The sequence below is a fragment of the Saccostrea cucullata genome, unplaced genomic scaffold, assembly GCF_032062105.1.
Source record: "Saccostrea cucullata isolate Sc308-1 unplaced genomic scaffold, CSIRO_AGI_Scuc_v1 ctg872, whole genome shotgun sequence".
NCBI classification, from domain to species: Eukaryota; Metazoa; Mollusca; class Bivalvia; order Ostreida; family Ostreidae; genus Saccostrea; species Saccostrea cuccullata.
Genome location: NW_026941173.1, coordinates 16,572 through 30,780, shown reverse-complemented (window position 1 = coordinate 30,780; position 14,209 = coordinate 16,572). Strand labels below are relative to the sequence as shown.

Sequence of the window (14,209 nt, the reverse complement as noted above, 5' to 3'; positions counted from 1 at the left end):
CTGATTAGGAACGCAGCAATAAACAGTAAGCTAAGCACTATATCTAGTAAGGAATGTAGCAATATACGGTAAAGAACGTAGCACTACATCTTGTGAGGAACAGTCGAATTAAAACTAAATCAGTTATCTCAAATAAGCAAAGTTTTCAAATAATGACTATAAATTGCATAACAAAAAGGCATATTTTTGTTGAGAAATACGTGAACAAAATATATCTTTTTCAGGCAAACTGACAAAATATATCTTTTTCAGGCAGACCTACATTCCTCCACAAAATGCATCATAACTTCAATGATGTGTGCAAACGAATTGAGTAACGCGCGTTATGAGACTGCTTCTTTCAGAAAATGATAAATCAATGCTTATACATGTACTCACAATTTTCTCTCCTGTATTTTCTGAAATTTTTATTTATCTATTTAAAATTTCTGCCTTATCTTTCATGTAAGTTGCAATTGATAGAACAGTCTTTGGAACAGTTTAATCCGGAAACGAAAATAGTGTACAATTATAACAGAAAATAATAACCAAAGTTTATTTTTTTTCAATCTAAAATGATAAAATACATTTTTGCAACAAAAAATACAAATAAATCGTTTAACAGACATAATTTTTTCGCCTTGATTAAACAGAAACGGCGTAGTCCCTGTATTCATACACCAGACAGACTTTGGTGATTAGGTCTTGTGTGTTATGTATATTTATCACTTGTATTTTTATATTGCTTTTTATTAGGGCCAAACAAAGTAAATATAAATATATGTAAATGGTGCAAAAAGTCCTTTCAAATGCTCAACTTTTAATATTTATTGCAAATTTTCTGCGTATTTCGTAAACATTTGAGATAAGATAAGAAGACAGATCATGATGCTGTGATTTTATTAACCATTATTTTCCATATGTATTTTTGGCAATACTTAATGAAAGAATGAGTGCACTTAAGTACGTCATTTGGAACCTTTTTGGCTACCCATTTAAGCTTAACATTACAATATATCGCTAAATTAATCTATGATTAATGTGCAAGCATATGCTTTTGATATTTGTTTCTAGAATTTTTTGTCATACATATTTCTATAATTACAGAAAATGTAATTGAAAAGAATATGTAAAAGCCTTAAATTCCGGAAATTTGAACGGGACCACTTTCGAATCTAAGGTATCCGCAAATAGGCGGAGACATTTAAACCGCATGGTTGTGGAATGTAAACATTAGCACATATGATTTTTACGCAGTGCGAATTGAAATGGAGAAGAGAGAGAGATCGTGTTGATTTCATGGTGCACAATTATTAAATGATTCTAATGTTAAGGGATGGGGTAAATGTCTCGCTGTGCAGACTATAATACTGAGGCGACATAAGCCTATACATCTACTTACTAATGACACTGTCAATACCAGAATTCTTTCAAAACACCCCTAATGAAAAGCATAAAGATAAATAAGAGACATATTATCCTCAAACCCTATTAAAATTTGTGCAAAAATCTCCCATAGTTTGAAGTTGGAAGTACGATAGATAATGTCACAACAGAGACTTAAACACAGTGAAATTTCCAATGAAAGCGTTAGCGTATCGAACAGCAGAAGGTCACGTGAGAAAGGTGATTATAATATCAATCGTTGTTGCTCAGTGACCGGTTAATTTAGTAGCTATTTCGACCCTAGTTTGGGGACATTTTTTTGAAAATTAGATATGAGCCGCAACTTGGCCAACATTGTCCTTTGGATATGTATAAGTTTAAGTTAAAATACATATTCTGTGCAAATAAGAAAAATGGCCAAGTTGCGGCTCGATGTAAACAAAGTCGTTGAAAACTGGAATGCATATGAATAACAATAGAAATGAGACAAAACTGTTAGACCCCCGTCTCAAAAGCTAGTGTCGTTCGGCATTATTTAATACTTTCATGTAATATAATTACCAAAACCTGCTCTTATGACATTGTTTAATACCTATAAAACATAATGAATTTTGGAATTTTATTTTGCGCAAAACATCGGGATCCAACTCTCATAGCTTAAGTGCACTCATTCTTTAATTACAATTTCTTATTTTCCCTCCTCTTATTCTTGTATGGGCTAGCTTGTGCTGTACGCTATTATATATTGCTGTACCAAATGATAAAATAATGCACTGTTCACGATCAGCAAATATTTTCGGAAATGCAGCGTTTGTATATTAATTAGTATACGCATTCCTATTTTCACAGATGGTCCAGAAAGTGTCAGTATAACCCCAAAACCTCTTCGCAATACAATAACAATTAAAGATGGCGATCTACTTGGTCCGTACAACTGCTCAGCTGACTGTAATCCGCCTTGTACCGTACAGTGGAAATATAAACTTCCGGAAGGAGATTTAAAAAATGTTACACACTATGGGATTTCACCATTACCTTTACCAAATCTAAAAGCAGACAGAACTAGGATGACTCTGATTCGATGTGTAGCTAAAAACAGTGAAGGGCGTGAGATTGATGGCATCAAGTTAAACATTCTTTGTGAGTGTATTCTAATATGTTAAGGGTACAATTGTTAAGGTGAGTGCAAATACTTATTCAGTGATAAAAATAATATCCGCCTCTTTAAACTGCAAACTATTGGAATGTTAAGAGCCAGTTGTATTATCGAAAAGTTTATACCGTATTTAACAAAAAGTTCAGTCTACTATTCATCTACAATATCCATGGAATCAAGGTGAGTAAATTATTTTTTTTAAAACCTCACTGTTACCGAGACAAAGAATTTTGCAGATAAACACAATTCGCAAGAATCGCAAGAATTGTTGGATAAGACGATAATGCGAAAAAAAAATTTTTTTTGAGTAAATGTGCAAAGTCAGAATTTTAAATTGATTCAGGGATATCCTTAGAAATCATAGTTTCTTTTTTCTATTCTGAAATCAGAGATTCACGAATGGGGGATTGTAGAATGAAAGAGTTATTTCTTTAATTTGTTTTAAAGTTTTTTAATTCAATTCACCGTGATATTATAGATTTTAAATTGACAATTTCAAAAATACGATCAAAATAAACCAATTCACATTTTACGAGACTTGTCTGGTAAAATTGTGGTTAAGTTGTCTATTGTGAAAAAGTAATCAACATTCTGAAATTTTCACTACTCCTTGGTTAACATATAATGAATACACATGGGAAATTTCAAATAGATATATGCATTAATAAAAAAATAGTTTTATGTTATGAATTGTATCGACCTACGGTGCACGGATGATAACGTCAAAGTGCCATGTTTCATCTTTGCTAAAAATAAAATTAGATAGGTCCCACTAACATAAAGATGTCCCATCGATTCAAAGACTTGAGTCTTCATACAGCTGAAGAACCATGCGATCTTTTGAAGATTTATTAGTAAATTACGGACAATATGCTCACCATCAGTCAACTAACAGAGCATCTTATATCGATGGTCGACAGTGATAACGTCTTTTGTTATTACCATGGCAGATTGTTCGTATGTTTTGTACTACCAGGGAACTCGATCAAAAAGACTTCGCTAAGAAAACTCCCATTTCATTTGTATACGGAAGATCTGGTAATATTTTCATATATTTCTTTTCTTCTGTATTCATATAAGTCTTTTAACGTGTCATTACAACATCTGAATCAAACGTAACCGCTCTCCGGTGCGCCGAAACGTCATCACACGACGCCATTTTTCGTGCGTTGTGTTTACCATTTTTACATTTCGATTGCTCGGCAAACTGCCAAAAATTAACCGAATCCTTGACATTTTTAAAAAGACAACAAAATTGGTTGTGGAATCGAAATAGAATGATTTCAATCCCACCCAAATAATGTATTTTAAACCTTTATTTCGAATTAAATCTTGTGTATTCTCTAATATAGCCTTGGTTTTTTTTTTACCGTGCGCGGTAGGGACTTGTGCATATTCAAGTATAATAAAATCTTTATTTTGTCTATATGTTATCAAAAATATTATAATGTATTTAAATATGATAAACAAACATTTGTCGAGAATTTCAGCTAAGTGTGCCCCTTACTTTTCGAGAAAAACGCTTTGTCCACAACATGAAAACATTGCTGTGACGTCATGCCTTTGTTCTTGCAGTCTAAAAATTTACCTGTAGCCGTCCGATAATAATAATTACCAGTCTGATAATATATTATCGGACGGCAATGATAACAAAATCAGACGGTATTCAAAAAACAAAAAGAAGAGTAAAATAAAGGTTAAAAATGTCCAAAACCAAAAAAAAATGTTAGGAAACAAATTCAGGGACAGCAATCGCAAAGAAATCAAGTTGCTATACAAAATAGCAAATCCATGAAGAAATCGAAATCGAGTTTAAACCTTCCTCCAAATTAATACTTCCCACCTTTTAAAATTGTTTTTGATACAGCACTTTGAATAAGTGAATTTAATCCATTTCTGAGAAAGAATTAGCAAATCTATAAATTTTATAAGGATTGTTTCCAGGTGGCTGCACTTTTAAAACCTGAGAATTTCCATCATATAAACTAAAACTCCAGGATGAAAATCCCCATTTTTACTTTCCATGGTGATGGTAAAAATATCACCAAAAATGAAACCTGTACCAATTTCAATTTATGCACTAAATAAATAAAAATGTTCCAAATTTAAAAGGAAACATTCACCACCGCTGACCCTGTCCTGCTTAGCTAAACGACTGTCATTGAATGAATGAAATGAAACAAGAGTTCACTCACTGTTTTTACTGTCTCATTTCTACTTATTAGGAGGGTAAAAAAATGATGCTTGTGTTATTATCGGACTCCTCCAGGTAACTTTTGGACAGTTTAAATGGCAATGTTTTAAGTAAGATATATGCCTCATACTATTCTATATGTAAAATTATCAGACAGTTTTCGGCCCTAACAGGCCTCAAACAGTCCGATAATTTTACATATAGAACAGTATTCGGCATATATCCATTACTTACCGTGCAACCCTCGTATTCAAAGTTTGTTAGATCTGTCTCAAATATATAAAAGCGTAGGACTAAAACCCCGAAAAATAAGCGTCCAAAATATTAATCCCAAGAGTTGTCCAAAAGGAAGGGGTAAAGAAAAAAAGTGACTCTAAAGAAAGAGTTAAGAATACAATGCCGTATTCCGGCAAAAAAGGGTATTTTTCCTAAACCGTTGGTCAAATAATGTCATTGACGCGGTTCAAAGAACTCAGATTTGTGCAATTAAGGAAAAATAGTTAAGTCTTGATTCAGTGTCTAGATTTATTGGAAAATTTATCAAAGACCACATAAATCAGTTGAGCAGAAGAGAATGTAGCTAACTAATGAAGATTTGAACTAATGAAAGGTCAGTAGAGAAATATTGGTAATTAAATGCCTAAATTAACTAAAATGATTTTATTCTACATTATATATATTCTTATAAATAAGGACGTCGACGCTCAGGATGGATTCTAAACTGAAGAATCGCAAATAAAAGATGTTGCGAATAATAATTAGTTTTAGTAATTATTTTGATGACTTCTTTCAAAAAATTATTATTTTGGGATATTCATAAATAAAACAAGATGTGTTTGTGAAACACTATGCGTCCTGCGGCAACAATGTTAGAAAAAGCTAATTTTTGTCATATGGGTCACAGTCAAGATGAGAAGGTGACTTTAATTTGTTGTCATTTGAAAGAACTTAATTTGTGTAGTATGCATACCAAATGTTAAGTCTCTATCTTTCATGGTTCAAAAGTTTTTGGGAAGGTTTAAGTTGACAACAGATAAGCAAACAGACAGGGCAAAAACAATATATCGGATCTATCGAAAATCTCAGCCATAAAATTATTTTTACTTCACTTCTAATCATTAAAGTACCATATTTTAATTATGGATGAATCTATGAAAGTTTTTACTGCAAAAATCTAAACTTTTATTTTTATTAATTTATGTTCATTAGTAAGTTATGTTTATACAATTTACAACTATATTTCTCTAACTAAAGTTAAGATTTCTGCAATTAAACTTTCAAAGATTCATTTCCGTTTTTTTTCTTTCATTTAAAAATGAAAATTGTACATATAAAGATAAGTCATCGTCAACCCCCCCCCCCCCCAAATCTTTCAACAAAGATCTAAAAAGAAAATATAAAACACTTGAAATTCCACAGATGGTATAGTGTTTAAACCGTATATATGTTTAAAAAATGATATTTTCAGTTGATTGGAAAAAGATGATTATTTTTTAGTGTGATTCATATAATTTTATTTAATTACAATAACATTGTCAGAAAATGCAATTTGTCATTGCGTCAATTGCTGACTGACGTTTTTCATACTCATTGTTAGTCTATTTTTTAAACATTGAATTTACGACAAATTTTTCCGTTGTTTCCTGATAATGACAACGAGCACACGGCGGTTGTGACCGGTCAGAAGGGGATGCTCACTCCTCCATGGCACCTGATCCCACCTCTGATGTTTTGGAGGTCCATGTTTGCTTTGCACCTGTTTTGTATTATTTTATGGACATTTGATTTTTAAAATCATTTGTTATCTCCATATGTTTCATTTACATTCGTTTTTTTGTTATAAAATCCATTGGAAATCTACCTCGTTTGCATCCCTATAACACAAACTAAACCTTAATGTCACTTAGGATGTAAATACATCATAGAAATCATATTCATTTTCTTTATTTTAGCTCAATTCAAATAAACAACAAGTACAATGTACCCTATTAAATTATTGTTAACACACGATTTATATGTTTACAGATATTTTTCTTTTCAGGCAAATAATTCACAACTGAAATTAATGAAATTATAAATTATCAGAAAGAAAATTTGACAAAACTAAGCATTGAATCTCTTTCTTGGATGTACCCGGTAGCTGTGGCCCTACTACAGAACAAGGTCGTTCCCATAAATTATCATACCATTCAATTTGTCGACACGGCTGGCGTCAAACGACGTCCCAGAAATGTAATGTTTAATTGAAATAAAACTATTTTATGAAGGTGATCCATATATGGTATAAACTAAAAAAAAAACAATTATACAAGCAACATTTTTTTGAACAAGTCGACCTTTTATCGAAAGCTTTTTATCACTTTGCAGAATACTATTTTATTGCAGATTTATCGAAACCGGTGATCTTTCTTAATAATAGTAACCAGACTCTGTCAAGCATCAAAGAAGGCCATACTCTCAATATTTCGTGTTTTGTGGAAGGCAATCCCACCCCTTCAATCAAGCTCAGCAGAGTCTTGAAAGGGCATATCAATGAACAACAAGAAAAGTACTGGCTGAAGTACACTATAGCACAAGCTCAATGTTCTGACACCGGCACCTACAGATGTACAGGAAACACATCATTTGACAGTAAACATGAGGAAGTGACTGTAAATGTGACGTGTAAGTATGAGAGATTATTTTGAAGCATATTTATTTTCAGGTATATCACATGTCAGCTTATTAGAAAAGTTCAAGCAGAACCTCTTACTTCAAAACTATTCATTTTAATTCAAATTTCATAATATATTAAAAGTCAACAGTGTGAATTATTCAACATTCAATGAAAAAACTGCTCAAAAATCTACAAATTTTTACTTGGAGAGTAGTATACTGTATGATATACTACGAATATTTAATAAAGTTTTTAAACTTTTAAATTTTTTAAAATAAATTTTACACCTTCCCTCAACAAACTTTGACGATAAATGAAGATATGACAAAGAAGTCAATATTAAATGTACTCCATTTATTTTATTGCTTATTTAGATTTTTGATACCCTAAATACATGTATGTTACTTTTTAGTGCAAAAAGGTTAAACAATAAAGGACGCGCATTAATTTGCAAAATTTATTCAATGATGAATGTTATTCAAACTATTTTACTTAAAATAAGATTATATTTTTTGAAAATGTTACATTCGATAAAATATGATTAAGGTTAAAGTAATTAACCAAAGAGTTAAAATTTAAGTACAAAAAGGTCAACTTAACTGTACCGTGCACACTGACCCCTATTTTCGCTGCCATTTTTTGTCATACTATATGAGTACTAAAGAATACTTCTCAACAAGTCCTTGATTTAACATATTTCAAGAGTGACATACCTTAAGTTAGTTAATTAAAAAAACAACAACAACAGCTGAAAAGTAACACAAGAGAAATATGCTTAGATTTTCTCGTAATGTAAGATTTTCGTTGTGCTATTTATTTTCATGTGCTCATCATTACTGCACAGAATCGAATACGGTAGACGTATTATATTTGGCTCTGTATTCTTGAAAGAGCTTTTGTAGGAATCAGATTCTGCAAATTTAAGTACAACACAAAGTGTATTTGCACACAAACGCATAAATAAGAACACTAGATTACAACGTTTAATCAAATATATACTACATTGTCCTCAAAATATTTTACACGCTCATGATAATACATTTCCAGCACCTAGTTTTTTATGTTCTAATCTCTTATTCCTTCCCCCGTCTGAATAAATATAAAGTATGTAGATAATGAATGATAAATTTCAGGTAAAAACTACATTAGAACAAAATTAACAATAAGAAGAACATATTCAATCTCTTAAAATTGCAAGTAGGGCCTGCAGGTGTCAATGAAAAGAGAACATTTCCTGTTGAACGTTCACACAACCCTTGTGCTCCTTGTTTATGATCGACCAAAATAAAAACTCCAAAAGACAATTTAATGTTAAACTTTTTAATATGACATTTGTATGAAAACGTCAGTAAATTATCAACTTAACAAAATACTGTATTTGATTTTAAAAAGTCGTTGTATCGACCATAGAGTCTGCAAAATTTTTACTTTACTTTTTGAATTGTTGACAACCTTGTATCATTGATTTGTTTGTGAATAGCTTGGTTAAATGCATGCTTTTGTGAATCGACTAGGTGTGGAACTGAATGGAAATATCCTTTTCAATTGATCGTGATAATTTAATGTCCAGAATTTTAAAATTGGACTTAAGGCTGCAAAAGTGGATAAAAGTAGTTAAAAATTACATTCTTTCAGAATTGGTGCGGCCCAGCAAAAAGTTGTAAATTACTTATAAGATTCAGACCTCAGCTTCTTTGAAAACTAAGGAGACATAAACTCCAACTACTAAATATTAATATGTGAACATGCATATTCATCAATAGATACATCAATATTGTGTACTATTACTTATTATTAACCTATTCCATATACGTCAATTGCGTTGTATTCAAATATGAAATCGTAGCATTATAAATTATTTTAGGTGAACCTCGTCTTGATATGTCTCTCAGTGTGCCTTTCAAGAAGACGTATGGGTCAAAGAGTGGACAAAATGTCAAAGTTGTTGTGACAGTGCCTGTGCTTGCGAATCCTTTTCCATCCTCAGTTTATTCAAGAATATCGTGGCAGGGACCTAGAGGCAATTATTTGAATATAAGTAACACAGTAATTCAAAGAGATAATGTTGTCTACAAATACTGGATCAACAGTACCATTCCTGTTCCTAATCCAGAATCTTTTGGAAATTACTCATTGATTTACGACAAAAACTCCATCGTCAATGTAACAATCAAAGCCGAAGGTATATATATTTTTCATAAATTTATACAAAGTTTCTGAAGGTATGCTTTCCTGCTTTACATCCCTTTGTGTATCATAGATTCTGAAGCTTTCAATCTTCTTTTAACTTACAGTGCTTCCCCGTTATAATTCTCCCCATTATAACGCCACCCCCGCCTACTGCCAAAAAAAAGTCAAGTCCCGATTTCCTCGCTATATAAAACCCCGTTTTACCACCATCCCCCGCCTATCGCCATCCTCCAACGTATTTCAGGTACAAATCTGTCCATTACCGTTATAATCAACCCCGATAATTAGCGCCAATTATATCTTCAGGGAGAGAATTTCAATGAAAAGTCTAAAGCAATTATCCGCCATCAATCTTCCAGGTATCAAAGTTTGGAGTAGATGATAAGTTAGATACATAATTATTTGAGTTAAAATCTTTTTGAAGTCTGAATATGGCTAACTCGCCAAATTCAAGGCGCGTTATCTTGGAATTGAAACAAAAACTGGAAATCATTAAATATAACGAAAAAAATCTTAAGCAAGAAATTTCTAATTATTTTATAGAACTATGAAAAATTGATGTAAAAAGACGGACTGTATGTGATATTCTTCAGCTCCGCGTGTTCCTACATACGTAGAGGCCAGACAGGGACTTGAATGTTTGTTACGGCATTTAGAATCAAAAGAATCAACAACTGAATCTGAAATAAACTTTTTACTGCAATTAGCCATTAAAATAAAACCATCAGAACAATCAACAATTGATATGTTTTTCAAAAAACAGTGATTTTCTGACAGGCATACGTAAGCTTTAAAATTTATATTTGTTTATTTGATATAAAGGCATTAAAATCTAGAAATATATGTAGTATATTGATAATAAATTTGTTTCATTTATTTGTGCACGTCACTTCTCTCTCCCCGATATAACGCCACCCCTGCTATAATGCCAAAATAACCAAGGTACAAATGTTGGCGTTATAACGGGGGATCACTGTAATTACAAATTCGTAAATTAAAGTTATATAATAGTAATGTGTTTTGCGTGCACTATGTCTAAATAGTAGTCAGGGTTTGGCACATGGTGCACGAGTCGGATTATTTACTTATTTTCTTCTCAACTTAATGTATGCTTTACTTTATTACTAAGTATGTAATAAACTTATCAATACATACCTTTTCCATATCACAGGATGTGATATGGAAAAGGATATGTATTATTCTCTATTGAACACTATGCGAGAATAGTATGGGTTATATAGAGACAAACTGATAGGAAGCATAATAATAATCTATACAAGTTTGGCTTTCCAGAAAGCCTGAACTGTCATCTCTTTGGCTTTGTTAATTCACAGAATAAACAGTGGAATGTAACTTTTTCTCAGCTATTACATATTTTTCTATATTATTCCTCTGGGGAAGGGGAGTGGCATTTTATCTGAACAATATTAGATAAAGAAAAAAAGAGTAAAAATCCTATGTTGTGGATAGGAAGGAAATATTTTAACAAATTTATTTTGGAAAGCTGTATATTTATTGCGCACAAAAAAGTGCGCTGTTTCTCCATTTATTTCTCCATGTTCTTCAAAATTTCATCCCAAAATATTACTAACCGTGTGATCCTAACATATTACTTCGCTGTTTCAACAACAAAACATTCCTTTTTATTATTGTTAATACTATACTAAGTCACTTAATAGCCCTCCTGGCCCTGAATTTCAGGGATGGGGTCAATTACTTTAAAATGTAATTAATTAAATTACAATTACTTTGACTTTTTCTTCAATTAAATTACAATTAATTTACAGGCTTTCTAAGACATGTAATTAATTAAATTACAATTACTTTGCAAAAGTAATTAATTAAATTACAAATTACATTTTGAATTTTTGATTTATTTAAATCCTTGTCATTGAATATACAGAAATGTATTCATTTGTATATAAGCCCACCCTCTGCACAAACAAGAAATAATATGATATAGACATTGTGTATCTTCGTGGTTTGAATTATAACATTTATTCACAAAACATTTAAAGAAGTGTAATGTATCCAAGATCAGTTTCATGTAGTTCCCCCCAGACGCATTCTACATGTACACAAATTGCATGGCATATAATATTTGATTAAAAGGGGGTGTTTTAATAGAGTAAAGTGAGTCGCAACTCTTACCCCTCAAATTACCGGTACACATTTCTGAACCTGGACATCCTAAATTACTATTCATGTTGAACATTTTTACTTCATAGATAATACATGTACAGAATATAACTTTTTCAGATACAAATTTCATTCATGAAATTCTTTTTAGATGTTAAAATAATTATCAAATTGAAAGTTTTTTTTTCTAAAGTTAGAGGAGCATTTCAAATTGAAATAATAATCTCCATTTATTGGCTTTGTTTTCTACATCATGGAATGAATATACCTCCTTAGAGGAGTTGACTTGTTTTGATTGCAATAAATAGCTGTAATTTGGAGGGCATTTATTTCTTCCCAACAACAGGGAACTTAATTATGACACACACATGCTGCACACACATTCTTTTTTTATTATTATTATTGATCAAACAAGAAAAATTGAAATATAATAAATGTGTGTTTTATAATGAATAGACCTAAGAAGGGTGGTACAAAATTTAAAAAGACCTATAACAAAAAAATAAATTCCACATAATGATTAGAAAGAAACTAGATTATTATTATTATTAAACCAATCATTTATTTGCTTGTAACCATTAACTTAAGATTTTTTAATTAAAAGATTGAGGATATATTTTACAATTAAATAAAAGACAGGAAAGGGGGGGGTGGTGGTAGTGGTGACAATATATCATGAATGTGTACTGTATAAAGTAATTGAATGTAATTGAAAAAGTAATTGAAATTACATGGTATTTTTTCAGTGTAATTAATTAAATTACAATTACATGTAATTGAAAAAATATTCAATTACAAATTACTTCCAATTACAGTTAATTCTCGATAAACCGCCACCTTTTGTAATTTAGAAATCATGGCGGTATAACGAATTTGGCGATGAATTGAATTTTCCATCTTTTAGGAGAAAAGACGTAGAGTTATCGTTCTTAGAAATACCATTTAGCGTTTCTATTCTTATTATCACATGTACATGTATATATAAACATATTTCTAAATTTGAAAATGCTTCAAGTTATTCTTTTATGTACAATTTCGCTAAAACAAAGTATTCAGTTATGAAATTAAGACAAGTATATGTGTATGTATGTAAACCTGCACGTCTGATATTGAAAAAAAAATGCTGGGTCGATCGTCATGATATATTGCCTAAAGTACGTAAAATAAGTTCTTGAATAAATTCATTGCTTATGAAATCATTGTTCAAGAAACGTTCACAATTTCTGACTTATAATTATTTTTTAAACAAACCTTGCATTGTTTTTAAAAGCAGAGATCATCAAAATAATATCGATATCGGCGTACTTTACAACGACCGCTTTCGTGGCGAAGCCTTGACTAAATGATTTTATTAAAAAGAAAACAAAATTATTCTAACAGTTCATGTTAAAATCATTGTTTACTTAATTGCATGTACCTTGAATGGCTTTGCATGCTTTACAACAGGGATAGCGTCAACCAATTAGACGCGCTTCACTGACCACATACACCAGTGGCGGTATTATCGAGATAATTGACACTTAAAAATGGACGTTTGTTGTGAAAACAGGGTGGCGGATGGCGGTATGCGAATTTGGCGTTATAAAGAGAATTTTATATAGCAGGAAAAACGTTCTTGGGAAATCATGGCGGTATTGCGAAAATGGCGATGAATCGAATGGCGATAATTCGAGAATTGACTGTACTTTAAAAAATGTAATTAATTACAGTCAATTACAATTACTTTTTTCAATTACCCCATCCCTGCCCTGAAAGTGGGATAATCATTTGTTTGCCAGATAAAAAAAAAAATTATTGTTTGCAATATAATTCGGTCTAACGTTAACGCGCTTCGTGGAGATGTCAACTACGAGAGCACTTGATAAAAAGGTAAGAAATTTCTTTAAATTCACCTATTTTGCAGTTGAGGTAAGAGTTTGAAAGAATTTATCTAGAACCAAGCACAAATTTTTGTGCGCAATAAATATACAGTTTTTTTTTCAATGGTTGGCACTGTAGCTCTCCGGTCTGTCAATATATTTTTCCGGAGAGCTACAGTTTTGCAGCTAAGAAAAAGAATGCAAGTTAAATTCTTTAATTATAAACATGAAATTATACTTCTTAAAAAGAATAGATAAGACATGCAAAAAAATACTAATTAATGCTTCTTTGTATTCTTTAATCTTCCTATGTCCGTAGTTTTTTATGGGCATTTATACAGTGTAACTTTCTCAAGGTTCCGGCTTTACTCTTAATATATTCGATCGCTTAACAGTGCTTAATCACACTTACATGTATTATTTTAAAGAAATTACAGCAAGTTTATAGAATGATTTATTAACCAAATATTGAAGTTTTCGCCATCAATCCATATCAGTATGAGTAAATGCGATTACTTATTATGAATGTTTTAAATTTGATGTTGTTTTTCTGTGAAATCTTGGATCCACGCGTCGGCCGCAGAGGATATTTACACACGCGCTGACCTAGTTAGAAAATTCCATCGAGTTCTCACCATCATTTACGTTTA

General features: G+C 31.4%; 1 protein-coding gene across 2 annotated transcripts in view; it reads left to right on the top strand.

The window, feature by feature from the left end:
• Window positions 1–14,209, top strand: part of LOC134257340 (uncharacterized) — a 50,416-nt gene that overhangs the window by 24,485 nt on the left and 11,722 nt on the right. For both annotated transcript variants that reach the window (XM_062739967.1, XM_062739966.1), the window contains exons 5-7: window positions 2,215–2,505; window positions 7,101–7,379; window positions 9,236–9,553. In XM_062739967.1, the coding sequence (XP_062595951.1) occupies window positions 2,215–2,505; window positions 7,101–7,379; window positions 9,236–9,553 (888 nt within the window). The remainder of the gene's footprint in view (window positions 1–2,214; window positions 2,506–7,100; window positions 7,380–9,235; window positions 9,554–14,209) is intronic.